A 15,560-nucleotide genomic window follows, 5' to 3' on the forward strand; every position below is an offset into this window, starting at 1 on the left:
ATTTATTCTGAAATTATGGGCTGCCTTTCTAAACAAACAATAATCAAGAGAATGCATTCCCAGTTTTTCAGCAACACCTTAATTTTATCCCTTGTGGATGGTGCAGAAAATCAAAGAAACAGCTGGAAGGAAGAGAAGAAATGGGGGAGATGAAGAAGAGGAAGACAAGCATCTTGCTTCTGTCAAGAAATCTATGAAATTTAAGAGGCGCTGAGTGTCCCACAACCATAGCGTTTCAATCTACTCTGTAAAGATGTAAAAAGTAGAAGTTTTGTTTTGCTTTTCTTCAGATACACAAGTGAACAATTTTGTTAGTAGTTTGCTCAACTTTTTCTTATCATTCACGCCATCTGTCACCACTTGGCTTAGTTTTTTATTGCATGCAACATATATGGTATTTATGAAAATCAGAACTTGTAAGACTGGAGCTCATATGCGTGTTCTTCCCCCGATGCAAACTGGGAAATGACCTTCGTAGGAAAACCTTCCAGTGATGGTGATTCAGCAACTTTTGGTGTTTCTCATTTCTGGTGCATTGAGAAAGATTTCATGCGGTTAAATAGCAATCTTTTAGTACTTAGAGGCGCTTGTTAAAATGCATGCTACTTATAGAGGCCAGTGTCAGTGTCTTCCTGTATCTTTACTCTCTAGTAGAGTGGGATTGAAAGTAGAGCTCAGGCAAAATTTGATGATCCTAAAGGGAATGATCCTGTTGCTCTAAATCTTAGCAGTATGGCACCGAACATTCAGTGGAATCATTGTCCTCTACCAAAAATTTATGATCTATTACTTAATCACTGAAGTGTAGTGCACTGGTTGGGATTGCTCAATATACTTCTTTAACTTAATCTGAGTGCATATACACTACAATAATTCACAATGAAGTCATAAATGTGTTGTCTATTACCTTATACCAGATAAGGGGCTGTTGCATAGGGCTCTCAGTAGTTTCCCACTTTAACTTATTAGAAGTTGCTTTCTTATATATCTTCATTTTTTCACCTAATAGGCCAACCTAAAACAATTGATGTAGCCGCTGCCTCAACAGTTCAGGATAGGTAATTATTGAGTGGTTCATCATGCTTAACTAAATGTATATGTCCATGTCAATGTACATGGATTTTTGACATCACATATATTCCAATGCATTCAAAACCAAAATGAATTTAATGGACATAAAGAAGACAAAGAAGGAAAAAGACATTACCTGATATCCCCATGGATGGTTTGAGAAGTCTTGAGAGGCATTATTTGTCCCCTGAATTCTTACCATATGTATACCAGCAGTTCTCTTTTCAAGATGTGCTCCTGAGTCCTTCACAAGGTAATTACAGAAAACATTGGTTCCATTTCCAATTAATGTCTCCATGTTGCCTATAAACAATATAATGACATCTTTACTTGCAAATTCACAATGGAAGGTGATTTAGATAATGATGACTCCTTACTGGTAATCCAACCATGGCACTTAATAAAGCAACTTGATTTGCCCCATCCTTCAATGATACTGACTTCTCAAACAGTACACCTTGTGATTGGAAATTTCCATGTTCACTTCCTGAAAGAAAATGAAAAAAGAGAAGTTTGTTTTAGTTAATGCATGTTCATATACATTTCATAAAGCTTTTATAATATAAAGACCTTTGTGGTGTTTAGCCGTTTCTCATCAAGGACTTAATTTTCAACCAAACCATGATGAGTCTAATTATAATTCACATATTAATTGTGACATTTACAATATATGGGTTAAGCTTAATTGTAAATAGACAATATATTCTGTTAAGACTTTAAATATAGGTACTAATTGACTAATATAGATGGAAATGAGAAAAACGAGATGTACCTAAAAAAATGCCATTTACAAAAGCATACACTACATGGGCTGTAGATTCTATGTGAAGAACAGGTTGAAGGAATTGCCCATCATAATTAACGCTGCAACAAGTTATTCCAAGAAAGAATAAATAAATACAACTGACTGAGGAAATAACATAACAAAATTCTTAGTTGTGAGGATATTAGAAGCTAAGTGCTGCTTTTTACTACAATACAATGAACTATTCATCTTAAGATGGAGATGGTAGTGTTAGATATGTAGTGCCCGTCGAGTATATTCACTGTTGTACATATGCACTTTATTTGGAATTAATTGAAATGTTATTTTATTAAATTAATATGAGCTAGCTTTTGTCCGGGAATTGCTGGATATTATAAGTCGAGTGTTTATTTGATAAACACAAAAATATTTGACTTATAATTCAATTTAAAATTTAATCAACGATCGGTAAATAAAGTTGAACATTTTATTTTGTAAGATCGTCTTGATTTTATTAAAGTCCATCTTTGACTTGGTAATAAAATTAAGAATATATATTTGATATATTGGATAGACCACGTGAAATTTAATTTTTCGTTTTGACTAGACGAATATAATTTCACAAGATTATCGTACGTGACACCTTAATCCTGAGCTATTAATGGACTTTGATTACTAACTCGAAGTTTTTTGATGTACCAATGAGTGAGATTAAATTGCTAATCAATATCTCGGTGCTTTGGGAATTAAAGTGAAATAACGGGGAACATATATTCGCAAGATGGAATCCGTCACCTAATTTTAGGCATGGTCATGACCTTATAAGTTATCCTAAATAAACGGTTTAAATCTGAGCTCAGTAATTCGACTGAAACTGTTGAATTAATGATGTGATGAGATCACATGGTACCGTCAAGTGAAAAAAAAATTGAGGAATTATAAATATTTGGAAAAATAATTGTTCTAGAAAAACTATGTTTTCTGAATATTTTAGTTGACCAATGGGGGTGACATGTAAGATCGATACATCGGAGGATTTAATTATTGGCTTTAGTATTTCTATTAGATTGAGAGTGCAATCATAATTTTTATAGTGGTATAAAGTATGATTAATAAATTATTTTAATTAGTCAAGAGTTGACTGAATTAATATTAATTTATTGGAGCTTAATCTAATTGGGTCCGACCAGGTCCTTTTTGGTGGCTCCAATCAATGAACCGGAATAAAATATAAGTGTTATATTTTATTAGAATATTTGTAGTCAGATTATTCAAATTGTGAAAATTTTCATTTCATGTGGGAAGTTTTTTGAAATTATAAGATTAGTGGGTAGTTATGAGATAACTACCACAAATGATAGGATTAGTGGGTAGTTATGAGATAACTATCACTATCCCACACTTGAGTATATCTTGTGAAAGATATGCAGAATTTTCGACGTCTTCGTCTCTTTTAGAAACACATGAAAAGAAATTTCCTCTTTTCAAAATTTTAGAGAGTCAATTTGAGTGATCAATTTCATAGTTTTCTTGTGATCACACACAAGAGTTGAAATTGATACTACATTTGGTAAAGAACTGGGGGTCTTAGCCAAAGGAGAGCGAAAGGAATCCAATCGTACCATTGTTAATCAATCCGGAAAAGCGGGAAGGTAATTTTTCATGTATTGCATTAATTAATTTCGAAATTAATTATTTAATCTGTCGGTCAATTAAATAGCAAAGATCCTACCGTGATTTTTGTTATAAAATCTAGATCATATTCCAACAGGTAGTGCAATCATCTTTCCTATTGTTCTCTTCTGTCCATTCATCTTGTGATGGAACATTATTTTTTGTTACTACATCTGGAAAACGATATTAAAAAAAAAGGTTTTTCTAGATGAAATCTTTTGCCTGACCAACGTTGGACATGGCTCGCACTTAGTAGGTCATTCTCCTAATTAGACTTGACCAAGTTAACAAACATGACAGCCAATGCCTAGGCAACCTGAACCAAGTCGGATGTCATTTTAGCTATGCCCCATTGAGCCATTAAGTAGAACCATGACTTGGATTAGCTTTAACTTCAGTTTTCTTTGAATGACTAAGTGGCACAGTGAGCTTCTAAACTTAAAGTTCAATAATAAAAATGAAAGAAGAGCTTTTACCCGTTACCTAAATGTGTACCAGAGGTAATCTGATACATCTTTTGTTGTGTTCATTTGCTCCAATAAGTAGTTTGCTCTTAGAGAAGTCCGATCACAATTAGGGATTGGCTCTGGGATCCCTTCCCACATGCCATTAGCAAGTTTTCCTGAGCTTACATGAGACCTTATGCTATATTGTGCAGTCACCTGGTGTAACAAAATAAGAAGCATTGTTATTTTGCATTCTTTAAAATAACTATACAAAAACTAATCCATGTATGCATGAAAAAGGCTGAAAGTGTGCTGTAGCTTGGGGTTCACTTTGCTGAAGTTAAGTCACATGCTTGTGCTCATGTTCTTCAAATTTGGTTATACACTGAAAAAATATAAAAAATGAACCAAAAAATTTGCTAGGGTTGGAAGCAGAATTTGTAAGGTTGGTCTTATCCTACTGGGTACCTATTTTGTTTTGGTTTCTAATGTTATATCATTGATGAAAGTGGGTTTAGACCAAGTCCTTTGTAATTTCATTGCCACAAGATACCCAGAATTTCCCACATTTTGGTGTTTTTTCATAAATAGGGTATCAAAAAGTCCAAGAATAAAAAATTCACAATTCAAGCTGATCTAGCTCTCAACTAACATAACCATTTCAGAGTTTCACTATTTTTGTGGGTTCAAGTCTTCAAGATAACTTGGCAAATGCTCAGAGGTAATTATACATTCATAAATAAATACATATACAAGACAATGGAAACTCTCTCTCTCTCTCACACACACACACACACACACACACACACACATACACACACACACAGATGACATACATGAATCTTAAGAGGCCATATAACTTTTGCAGTATTAAAGATCTCTTTTCTACAATCACCTACAATGCTAATCGTGTGCTCTGGTAGGTCATAATTAGATCCCTGGAATTGCATAGCAGCCTTATTTTCCTTGTCTGTGTTTACAAGAAATGCTACACACCCTTCATTGCGCCCTTGGAAAACATAGACCTGTAGACCAATTGAATGTCATGCAGTGAAATCATTTGGTTATTTATAGTAGCTTTTTCTAGAGTGGTTCATAAGGAGTTGGAAGTAATGCTTTAGGACCAAGTATTTAACTTACCAGTCAACCTAACTCCAAATGGATCTAGTGTATCTAAAGTTGACAAAAAGAAAACCAAGCTGTAAAAGATGGAAGCAGTAGAACTTGCCTTTTGAAGTTCCCCCAGGGAAGAATAACATAGATTTCCATGCAGTAGTGGTGTGGCGTATAGTTTTATTGCAGCATGCAGTTCTTTGAGATGACCCCATTCAGGTTGCCTTATTAACCCTTCCAACACATACCATAGATCATCAATAACTCAAAAGGGTCAATGCTTCAAGAAAATCCTTAAATTAATGTCTCTTAATCTACTGAATGACAGTATCAAGCACCAAATACAATGAATTGTAGAAAGGCCTCACTTATGAATGACAAACTAGAACTAGTTCAAATTTACAAGTTCTAACCATATTCATCAAGGGGAGCTTGATCATAATAGCTTGTTGTGACATAGGCAGCCCCTGTCCTTCCAAAATTTGTTCCTCCATGGTACTGCACAAGCATGGTTGAGCAGGTCTAGGCACCATGAGAATGAAAAGTGGTTAAGGGTCAGTAGCTTCATACCATGTAATAGTTCACAAAGCTTTCATTCTTCATTGCAATGAAAAGTGCAACAGCGTAAGCGATGTCCTCAACACTCCTTGGGTATGGCTCACCCCCAAACACTTGAAACCTTACATGCAGAACATGTGATACTTATTTCCAATTCATTAGATTTCAGAACTCTATGTTGCATGTAAACATATATATCTTGGGGGCATGAGTGAGATAGTGGGACCCACTTTTCTCAAAGTACTTGGTAGCCCAAGACTCACCTTGGGCAGTGCATTTTTTTAAATATTTATTGAGCGAAAATCTTGAAATCAAACCAATAAAGAATAAAACAAGTGAAAACCGTTTAAAATGATTTTGACATGTTGCACGAAAACCACTTACAACACAAAGGTATACAAGTAGGAGCTAAAAAAAGAACAATACCACTAAAGACTTGGAAGAAGGCATTTAGAGGTGACATCAAAGATGGTAAAATGACTAAAGTTTTAGTTTTAGATATACAGGATTTAAGAAATATGACTCTTAAAACTGACTCCATGTAGTTGGGATAAGGCTTGACGATGATGATGATTTATTGAGCGAAAATCTTGGAGCAGGTGATGGGGTTTGAGAGAGATTGACACTGTTGCATAGCTTAACCCCAAGCGGTTAAAACCCCTCAGTCACTGCCCTTGCCCCACCAGGGAGCCTGTTGCTCCATTCATAAGGCAAAGGATGCACACCCCAAGTAACCAACTCATGAGATCCTTCAACTTGAATGCCTTAAGGCAAACCGCCTAGCCAGACATGTGGAGTCCTTGTAGGCCACCTTGCCCAGTGCTTGCATTTTACGGAAGAAAAAGGATGTGTGGGTATCTTTTTTTTTTTTTTTTTCTTGAAAGGCAAGCCGGGTTAGGCTTGGTATGGGTGTCCTTTTTCTCATGCACTGATTTTTGAGATTCTTGTAATAGTAGTCATAAACATGTATAGAAAGGGCAAGGTTATCTACTAGTCGTAGAAGAAACTTACTGAGATGTCCAATTCTCTGTCCACAAAGACGGTTTTGTAGGTGAGTTTGGTCCAGTAAACGTCTCAGTCCATTGCATGTATTTATCTGCACTACATGTATATTTCAATAATGAGTTAATATATAGTGAACATTCTTGAGTTGGTAGACATGCAGAAGAGATGCTGTTAGATATATATAACTTCCAATTGTCCTTTTGTTCAAATAAGTTGGGAAAGGAAAGGGGTTGGTTGGTGACTGACCAGTGGGTCGGGTGCGTCATATTGCTTGCACATCATCCAGGGCACGCCTGTGCCCAGACCCACTGCCATTTGGGCTGCCCACTTCACGTAAGCAATGCCGGCCTCATGGTCTCCCCTTTCGTAGGTGCCGTACTCGTTTTCTATCTGTAAGTCATTGACAATATAATCATATACGGTGCAGTCCCCTGCCAATCTCTCGGGACACGGTTGGGTGATCGGGGCACACAAAGTACAAAAAATCACTAACACGTGTAGCCATTTTATGTGTAAAACACAAATTCACAAATCATAGAAAATCAGTATTGGATCTATATCCTTTCTCTCTCTCTCTCTATATATATATATATATGTATATATATAGGGTAAATGAGAAAAATATGTAAACTGGTTTGCACCAAGATTTTTATAGGTATTTTTTTTCTAAAATTTTATTGTAAGGATGCAATCTAGATGCTTGGTTTTATAAAAAAAGACTCTTAGATCATCGGATTACAATGTATAAGAAGGATCTTTAAAGGCTTGAAAAGCAATGGCTCAAAATTTTTATAAATATTCAAGCATGCAAAATCACATTTCTTGATCCCATTATGATTATCTAACAGCTGATTCCAAGCAAATGGATCACACCGAATGCATCTTTAAGGTTAGATTTACAAAAAACGCTATGAAAATCTCAGTTTATACTAGTTTACATATTTTGCTGGTTTACATATATATATATATATATATATATATATATATATATATATATATATATATATATATATATATATATATATATATATGATGCAGTTAAGGCTGTCAACAAGTCCGGTATCCGACCTATAAGGGTGTACTCGAACCCGCCCAAATAACAAACTGCCAGGTTCAGGTTTTCTCGGATCATGAAAATAGAATCTCAGACCCGGAACCATATAATTTCAAAAATTTATTTATATTAAAAATAAATATAAAATACTCAGATCGGGTGGGCACTGGCAAAAGAACTGGGTTGGGTCGCGTCGAGTACCCAACAAAAATCATGACCAAAACCTGGCCTGCATATTGCTCTGGGCGGGTTCAGGTTGGAGTTTTTTCATGCCCATACCCAGTTTTTCAGGTTTGGGTCGGGTTGAGTACCCGATACAAACCCAACCTGTTGACAGCCCTAGATGCAATAATCCATTATATAGATCACTTAAGCGACAGAAATTCATCACATGAGTTAAAAAATTGATTGGAAGATAGGACACAAGGATCTGGTTTGCATCTATTTGGCATCCTACCTGGATCCGGGTGAGTCTGATATGACCTAACAATTTAGACCCATCACCAAAAATTATCCCACGTACCCTACTACTTGCTCCATGTCCAAACAGTACAGGGTTCAACTCAGTGTACATACATTGCTGCTAAAAAAGTATGAAAAATAAACAAACAAATAAATCATGTTTTTTTTTTCTTTTGTTTGGTATTGAATGTTAATTACCTGAGAGATTATGATGGGACCTCCCTGAGAAGCATACAGGTTATGAGACTTCATCAGTTCAACAATCGTAGTGGTGAAGTTTTGCATGAAGAACTGCATCCACCAACACAAAGCCAACCAACCTTTCTGTTTTCAGTACACCAAAATCAATGACTTGCTTATGGACTGAAAATGTCCACTCCTAGGGCGTATCTTAAGGGATGTCATCGGATCGGATATATTCAAAATCTCATGCTATTCCAAATCTGATTAGTCGGAAACTGTTAAGAAAACTGAATCCCATTAGTAATCAGATTCGGTTTAGGATTTATGAACGAATCCGATGGATATCCTATTTAGACGGGGTTCCAAATGTTGGGCGTAAGAGGAGGAGAAGAGGGAATTCAAATAATGGAAAACAATGGGGACCACTCATTTTTTGAGTATGTTTGGACTTGATGATGTGGTGGGCTTTATAACCTACATGGAAGCTCTTACACTTGTTCTAAAGAACAAGGGAGTGGGATGACTGCCACACACACGCGCCTATGTGTTGCGTTGCGCCAGTTGAGGTTCAAGCCCTTTAGGGCCATATCCATTCAGAGTCTAATGCTCTTTTTGCCCTGTTTTTCTGTTTTTATTTGGATTAGATAATGGGTTAAGAGAATGACTAACGGATAGATCCGTTATCGGGTCACGACCCCTCGTATTCCGTAACAGGTCTCTTTCACATTTTTGTAACCGTTCGTGGGTTATAAAAACGTGGTTAGGGCTGGGGTTACGAACACAAAGGGTGACTCGTTTGAGGCCAAGAAGCACACAATAGCTTGTATATTAGTAATTATATAACATTAAAAGATTGTTAGGTTATTTATATAATTGTAAATGCATTATATATATATATATATATATATATATATATATATATATATATATATATATATATATATATATATATATATATATATATATATATTGATGAGATGCCATAGGAGCTGCTATATGACCCGATTAACATTGATAATGTGGACATAATAGATGAACTGGTGTAAGAAGAGCTGAGCATCCTCGATGATGCTAACTAGAGGCAACTGAAAGCCAATTTGTAGGCCGAGTTTGAGGAGGAAGAAAATGATTATGAGCTGCAGAAGAAGGAGGGAGAAAATGATTTTCAAGGAAGATCCTTTATTTTTTATTGTTTTCATTATGATTGAAATTTTTTAGGTAGAGTTACATGTTTTTGTTTTTTTGTTATTGGAGTGATTAATCGGTGAATTCATGGGTTGTTTAGTGTTGTTGATGTATACACAATTTAGCCTAGTTGTTTCTGACTTAATGTGATTGTTCTCGTAATTATTTAGTGTAACATTCACAAATTTTCTGATTTTTTTTTTTTAGCCTAGCAATTTAGATGTTGAGGGGGTTCGGCATCTTTAATTCATGTTACCTCACACTAAGTTTTAACTCTATTAATCACCGTCACTTCTTTTTTTTTGGGCTAGGCTAAGGGAAAACCCCTTATCACCAACTCCACATTGACAAGCTTCCTGTTAGTAAAACCTTCAAAGTCCCTCTGCCCACCTAAGTGTGCACCAACTTCAACCTTGGGCAAGGGAAGCCCCACATGGGTTTTGAACTTGTGACGTCCTGCCACCACGGTGGTAGTTACCCTTGTGGTCAGCGGGGTCTTGTGTCAAGCTGAAGACCCATGATCGAATCCCACTGCCACATAGAGGCTGCCGTTGCTTTAACACAGTTGGAGTATGTAAGGTTGGGTGATCATGTCTTCAACAAGGAGTTTTACTTCACAGGCTAGCGGTTCCATTGAGTGACCCAGTTCTCGGTGAGGGTTGTCATAAAAAAAAAACTTGTAATATCCAGACAACTTGGTGACGCCCACACCAGATGACCAGAGCTTTTGTGGATTAGGTTATTACTGAGAAATATCAAATTTTGTAGATTCATGGTTTATGGGACATCAAGTGAAAATGTGACCATGTCATTAACTAATAGAAATAATGCAACTCCAATAATTTTCTTACATCATGCCAAAAGTGCTAGGATCCTTAATAATCTTTCCTGGCTTTTGTGGTTTGGACTTGAGAGCATTTAACAGTTACAAAGAAATAAATAAATAAAAATCAATACCTTGTAAGCCAGAATGGCTTGTTCACCACCGTTCATCCCAAGGGATAGGTTACTTGAAGCATAGTGAGAAACATTTAAAATGCAACTAAAGGGTTGTGAAAATATACATCCGGTTTTTATTAACAATTATTGGAAAAGTCTTTGCAAAGTCAATAAACTAAGCAATATAAAAATATATAAAAAAAGAACAACTTATTAAATAATATGCAAAAAAATAGCTTATTTTGAGTATGTAACGTGTCTGGCAATAATGCAACTGCAATTATCATGATTTTTCACGATATTTTAAACATATTTCCAATATTTGTCAGGGGGAAGATAAGGGCTATTCAACCAGTACTTGAGAACTGAGTAGAAGTGGCCCCTGCGATAGGCCATTTTCACGACATTCTCTCAGCAAAATTTGATGCCAGAGTACCATATTCTGGATAATGAGTTATGTTTTTTTGTATGGTAAGGCAATCCAATTTGAATTATGGCCTTTTGCGCTTAGGGTCATTTAGGTTATTTAGCTAAAGACAGTTGATAATATTATGGGGCATTTGATTGCCTTAGATCTCATATCCTAGGTGATATAGGATCTTAGGATCTCATATGCACTGAGGGCATTTTTGCAGTGTCGTCTGATTCTTGGATTTTCTTAAGATGCTGTGATTGTAAATCACAATGACAACACTTTCTGCATGTCAGTGAAACATGAGAAAGGTACAAAATATGATTGTGATTGTCAGATGTGACTGTTTTTGCCTTGAATCTTGTCAACTATCACAATTTCTATTTTCTCATACCGAAGCAAGTGTTTGATTCCTGCGGATTTCATGGTTGAGATCCTTGAATCTCATATTCAGGATTCTGCTCTCATTTCCCTTTCTATAAGGGATCCCATATCCTCGATCTATGATGTCTCATTTGATAAGCCATGGATCTTGGTGTGGGGCTCGTGTCACATGGATCTGGAGCAATTGAATGCACCCTTAACCTTTGTGTGAGCCATGTTGTCATCACTATCCTCACTCAAGAACAAAAAAATTGATAATGGCAATCGTTTAGGCATGATGTACGGAGTTGAGTCATGACTTTGAAGGGCTCATTGTTAGTTTGGAATACTATGCCTGGAACATCATGCAACCAAAATGGAAGTCCTCTGCAAATAAAAATAATCAATTATTATGATTTTATTACATATACATCAACAGGTAAAGGAAATAAAAAAGAATATTTTATTAATTAATGACAAAGGTTCATACACATATTTCCATTCAGACTCGACGTAGGGACCAATCCTTAGGCTAACATAGAGGCCTTGAGCTTGAACTTGCTTCAAAAATGCCACCAAGTCATATCTTCCTTTAAAATTATACTGAAACAGAAAAAGAAGTTTCAAGAGGAACTTTCAACTAAGTTCTTCATCAAACTCCAAGACAGAACATGGCATATCAGCATACAATAATTTCAGACCATGTTTGGCAACAAATGAGATGTGACCAAGTTCCTGAATTCCAACATCTTTGCCACCATTAGAAAACAAAAATGCTGTTTATACAAACAATTGAAAAAATAATGCCTAGAAAAAAAAAACATAATGCCATCAATAAAGGAAATAAAGGACATTGTGGTGCTCTTGGTATGATATGACACAAGGAGCCCTTGAACTCCAATTTTCCATTTTTTTTTTCAAAAACTTGAACTTCAATGTTCTCTTGAACACATCCAAAACCATGTAAACTATGTAACATAGACTTTTCTAACAGGGCACCACACTCGCCTCGCACCCGCACCCAGGCGGGTGTGACACTTGGACACAGATTCCTTTGCGTTAGGTGAAGTTAACCATATTGAGGTCCATTTCTATCCAAAAGTAGATTCAATTAACAAGTCTATTTTTATCTAATATTATATAGATTTTGGCTGAAAAAACTCATAATTATTTATTAAATGTGTTCACCTGTCCATGCTTGGGCTCATGCGGGTTCCAGAACACATAAGTCTGGATTACATCCAATCCGCCCTGCTTTGCATTTGCAATCAAACACAGCCACATCTGCAAAAGGCAAAAACTGAAAAATGTCAATAAAATGAATTTTTTGATATATATATATATATATATATATATCAGAAAGTGCAGCTACCACTTTCTGTGTTTGAGGAAGTGGACCGGGGAACTAAAAGTCAAAAGGACCTTCAAAAGTGCCCCTAAAGGCCCTTTAACGAGAGCGCTTGTGCTGAGCGTCCACTGAAATCTAGCCAGTTGGGTGGTAAGCAGCTACCACCCACTCATCTCTCTCTCTCTCTCTCTCTCTATATATATATATATATATATATATATATATATATATATATATATATATAGAGAGAGAGAGAGAGAGAGAGAGGAAAGAAGATCAACATTAATACTCATGAAGATCAACAAAATGTTGAACCCATGAACCGAACAAAATAGAAAACAAAACTAAAATATAGAAAAAACAAAAGCTAAAGAAAAAGAAACTACAAACAGCTAGCAACAAACAACAAAGCCAGCTCAATCAGGATCCGCTAGATTAGAAGAAACCACCGTTGAGTGAACGTTGTTCAGATGAAAGGAGAGGTCTCTAAGATGCATACGTAAAATCGCATATACGTCAACCATGATTTTATGGACAAGATGATTAAGGATGATCGAAATTTGATGAAAAGTAGCATCATTGCGTGCCATCCAAACAAACCACCAAGTAGTAAGCAACCATGTCTTCCAGATCAGTCTCCACAGCTTGCATCGTCTAACTTCAATAGGGCCCAAAAGCAGATCAAGCGCAAAAGACTCCTCTTTGACAATTATGTTCGGAGATCTCCACGTCCTATTAAATAGGGCCACAAAGATGGGGCAGGACCAAAATAAATGAAAAATAGTTTCTTCAACAGCTTGACACAACACACACCAACTTGGAAACTAAAAACCCAACTTCTTTAAATAACTGTGAGTCTGAACCCTATCATGCAAAATTAACCAAGCCAAGACCCGAGATCATGGAGAAGGGCCCTTACCCCATAACACACACTCAGGAAACCAATCTGCCCCTGGGGGGAGCAACGATCTATACACTTTGTGGGTGTGGAATGCACCATTTGGTGTAATCGCCCATTGCAACCACTGATCATAATTTTCAGCATCCCCAGTTTGACCTCTGAAGGACAATAAGGCTCTCAGCCACATGCTTCGCAAGTGCGAGATCGCCACCCCCCGGGTTTCATGGCAAAAATGAGATAAATCAGGAGCACCATATTTAGCATGAAGCAAGCGAGCACATGAAGACCCTGGTTGATGGGCCATCCAACATTGCTTGGCCACAAGAGCAATACTCCTCTGTCTTGAAGCAAAAACACCTAAGCCGACCATACGCCTAGGTAGCACCACCATTCGCCAACCAACCAAATGACGCTTACTCTTAAGCTGACACCCAGACCAAAGAAAATCCGTCATTAAACGAAAAATTTGTTTCTCCACGCCCACAGGCATCACAGACATTGACATGAAGAATTCAGGGATAGAAGAAAGAACATGTTTGATTAAACTCAGACGACCAACAATAGAGAGATAAAACGCCTGCCACGAAAAAAGCTTGCTTTTCACCTTTTGAATAGTTGGAGCCCAAGCAATGGAAGACAGGCGCTTCACATGTAACGACATACCCAAATACGTCATCAACAACTCAGAGATTGCACAATTAAAAATATGTTGACCCACTGCAAGCATAGAAGACTGAACATTGAACATAGTAAGAGAGCATTTGCTATCATTTAGGAAAAGCCCAGAAAGAGAAAGAAAGAACTGGAGAATAAACTTAAATCTAAGCATCTGCTGCACGTTTTCTCGCTCAAAAATAATCATATCATCATCATAAATAAGAATATGGTCCAAAAAATCTGGAACATCTAGAGGATCTATCAGACGCTTCTCCGCAACACGCTTGAGCAACACCACGAAACCCTCAGCAATGGCATTGAACAACAAAGGCGAGAGAGGGTAGCCTTGCCTTAATCCATGCCCCAACTTGATCCGGCCACCTCTAGTGCCGTTAATCTTAATCATGGCACGAGCATTAGAGACCAATTTTCTCACCCACCCAGAAAAACGACGACCAATGCCAAAATTGGATAACATTTGAAATAAGAAGGGCCAATGCACAGAATCAAAGGCTTTATAAAAATCTAATTTAAGAGAAAAATAGGGCTGGCCACTAAGATGTAAGGAGTGAATGACTTCAGAGGCCAAGATGAATGAATGGTGAATCCTCTTATTGTGGATAAAGGCGAACTGAGAGTTTGAAAAAATTTGGTGAGCTACGACCTTTAACCTATTAGCCAATACCTTAGCAATCATCCGATAAAGGGCACTCATAACAAAAATCGGGCGAAACCTAGAAATATCAGTGGCAGCATCCTTTTTCGGAATTAAAGAAATAATTGCCAAGTGGGTTTGAATAGGCAATTTGGAGTTGCGATAGAACTCATCAAACATGTTAATAACATCAGGCTTCACACAAGACCAAATTTTTTTGAAGAAATCCACATGAAACCCATCAGAACCTAAAACTTTCCACCTCGACAAACCTTTGATGGCCCTAAAAATCTAATCTTCAGAGAACTTCATTTGCATAATTCTGGCTTGATCTTGCCGAATCGAACCGATAGAAATAGGACCAATGACACCCTTCGCAGTAAGTGAAACAAAATATAAATCTTTAAAATACTGAGTGACAACTGAAATAACGTGTTGATTAAGGTACAAAAGAAGCAAACAGAAAAGATGGGAAGAAATGGAGGAACAAGTGGGGAGGTCAATTTAGAAAAATCGGAATCCTTTTGTTTGTTTAGATTATCATTTGGATCACAAACAAACAAGGACAAAACGAGAAATAGAAAGCATATACAAGGTGGAAATTCATGCCTGTGGTGTGCTTCGAGGGTAATGGATGGAACCAGAGAACAACATCCTTCTCTGGCCATTGATTATGAGAGACCTCCCATCATAGGTCACCCCAAGGCACTCCACATGTGCTGCCACTAACATAACCAGTGCCCACAAAGCCTTTCTCTGAAAGCAGGTGCCCTTCCAAAAGCCTTCCAT

The 15,560-nt window shown here is 36.8% G+C and overlaps 1 protein-coding gene and 1 pseudogene across 1 annotated transcript in view; one reads left to right on the top strand and one right to left on the bottom strand.

Moving 5' to 3' along the window:
• Nucleotides 1-411, top strand: part of LOC149817158 (DEAD-box ATP-dependent RNA helicase 10-like) — a 29,519-nt gene extending 29,108 nt beyond the window's left edge. The window contains exon 14 of the mRNA XM_089988020.1: nt 107-411. Coding sequence (XP_089844146.1) covers nt 107-214 — 108 coding nt within the window. The 3' untranslated portion in view covers nt 215-411. The remainder of the gene's footprint in view (nt 1-106) is intronic.
• A 375-nt stretch (nt 412-786) lies between these two features.
• On the bottom strand, nt 787-15,560 carry LOC149817159 (beta-galactosidase 6-like; annotated as a pseudogene).

The sequence above is a fragment of the Nuphar pumila genome, chromosome 14, assembly GCF_984573655.1.
Source record: "Nuphar pumila chromosome 14, dmNupPumi1.hap1.1, whole genome shotgun sequence".
NCBI lineage: Eukaryota > Viridiplantae > Streptophyta > Magnoliopsida > Nymphaeales > Nymphaeaceae > Nuphar > Nuphar pumila.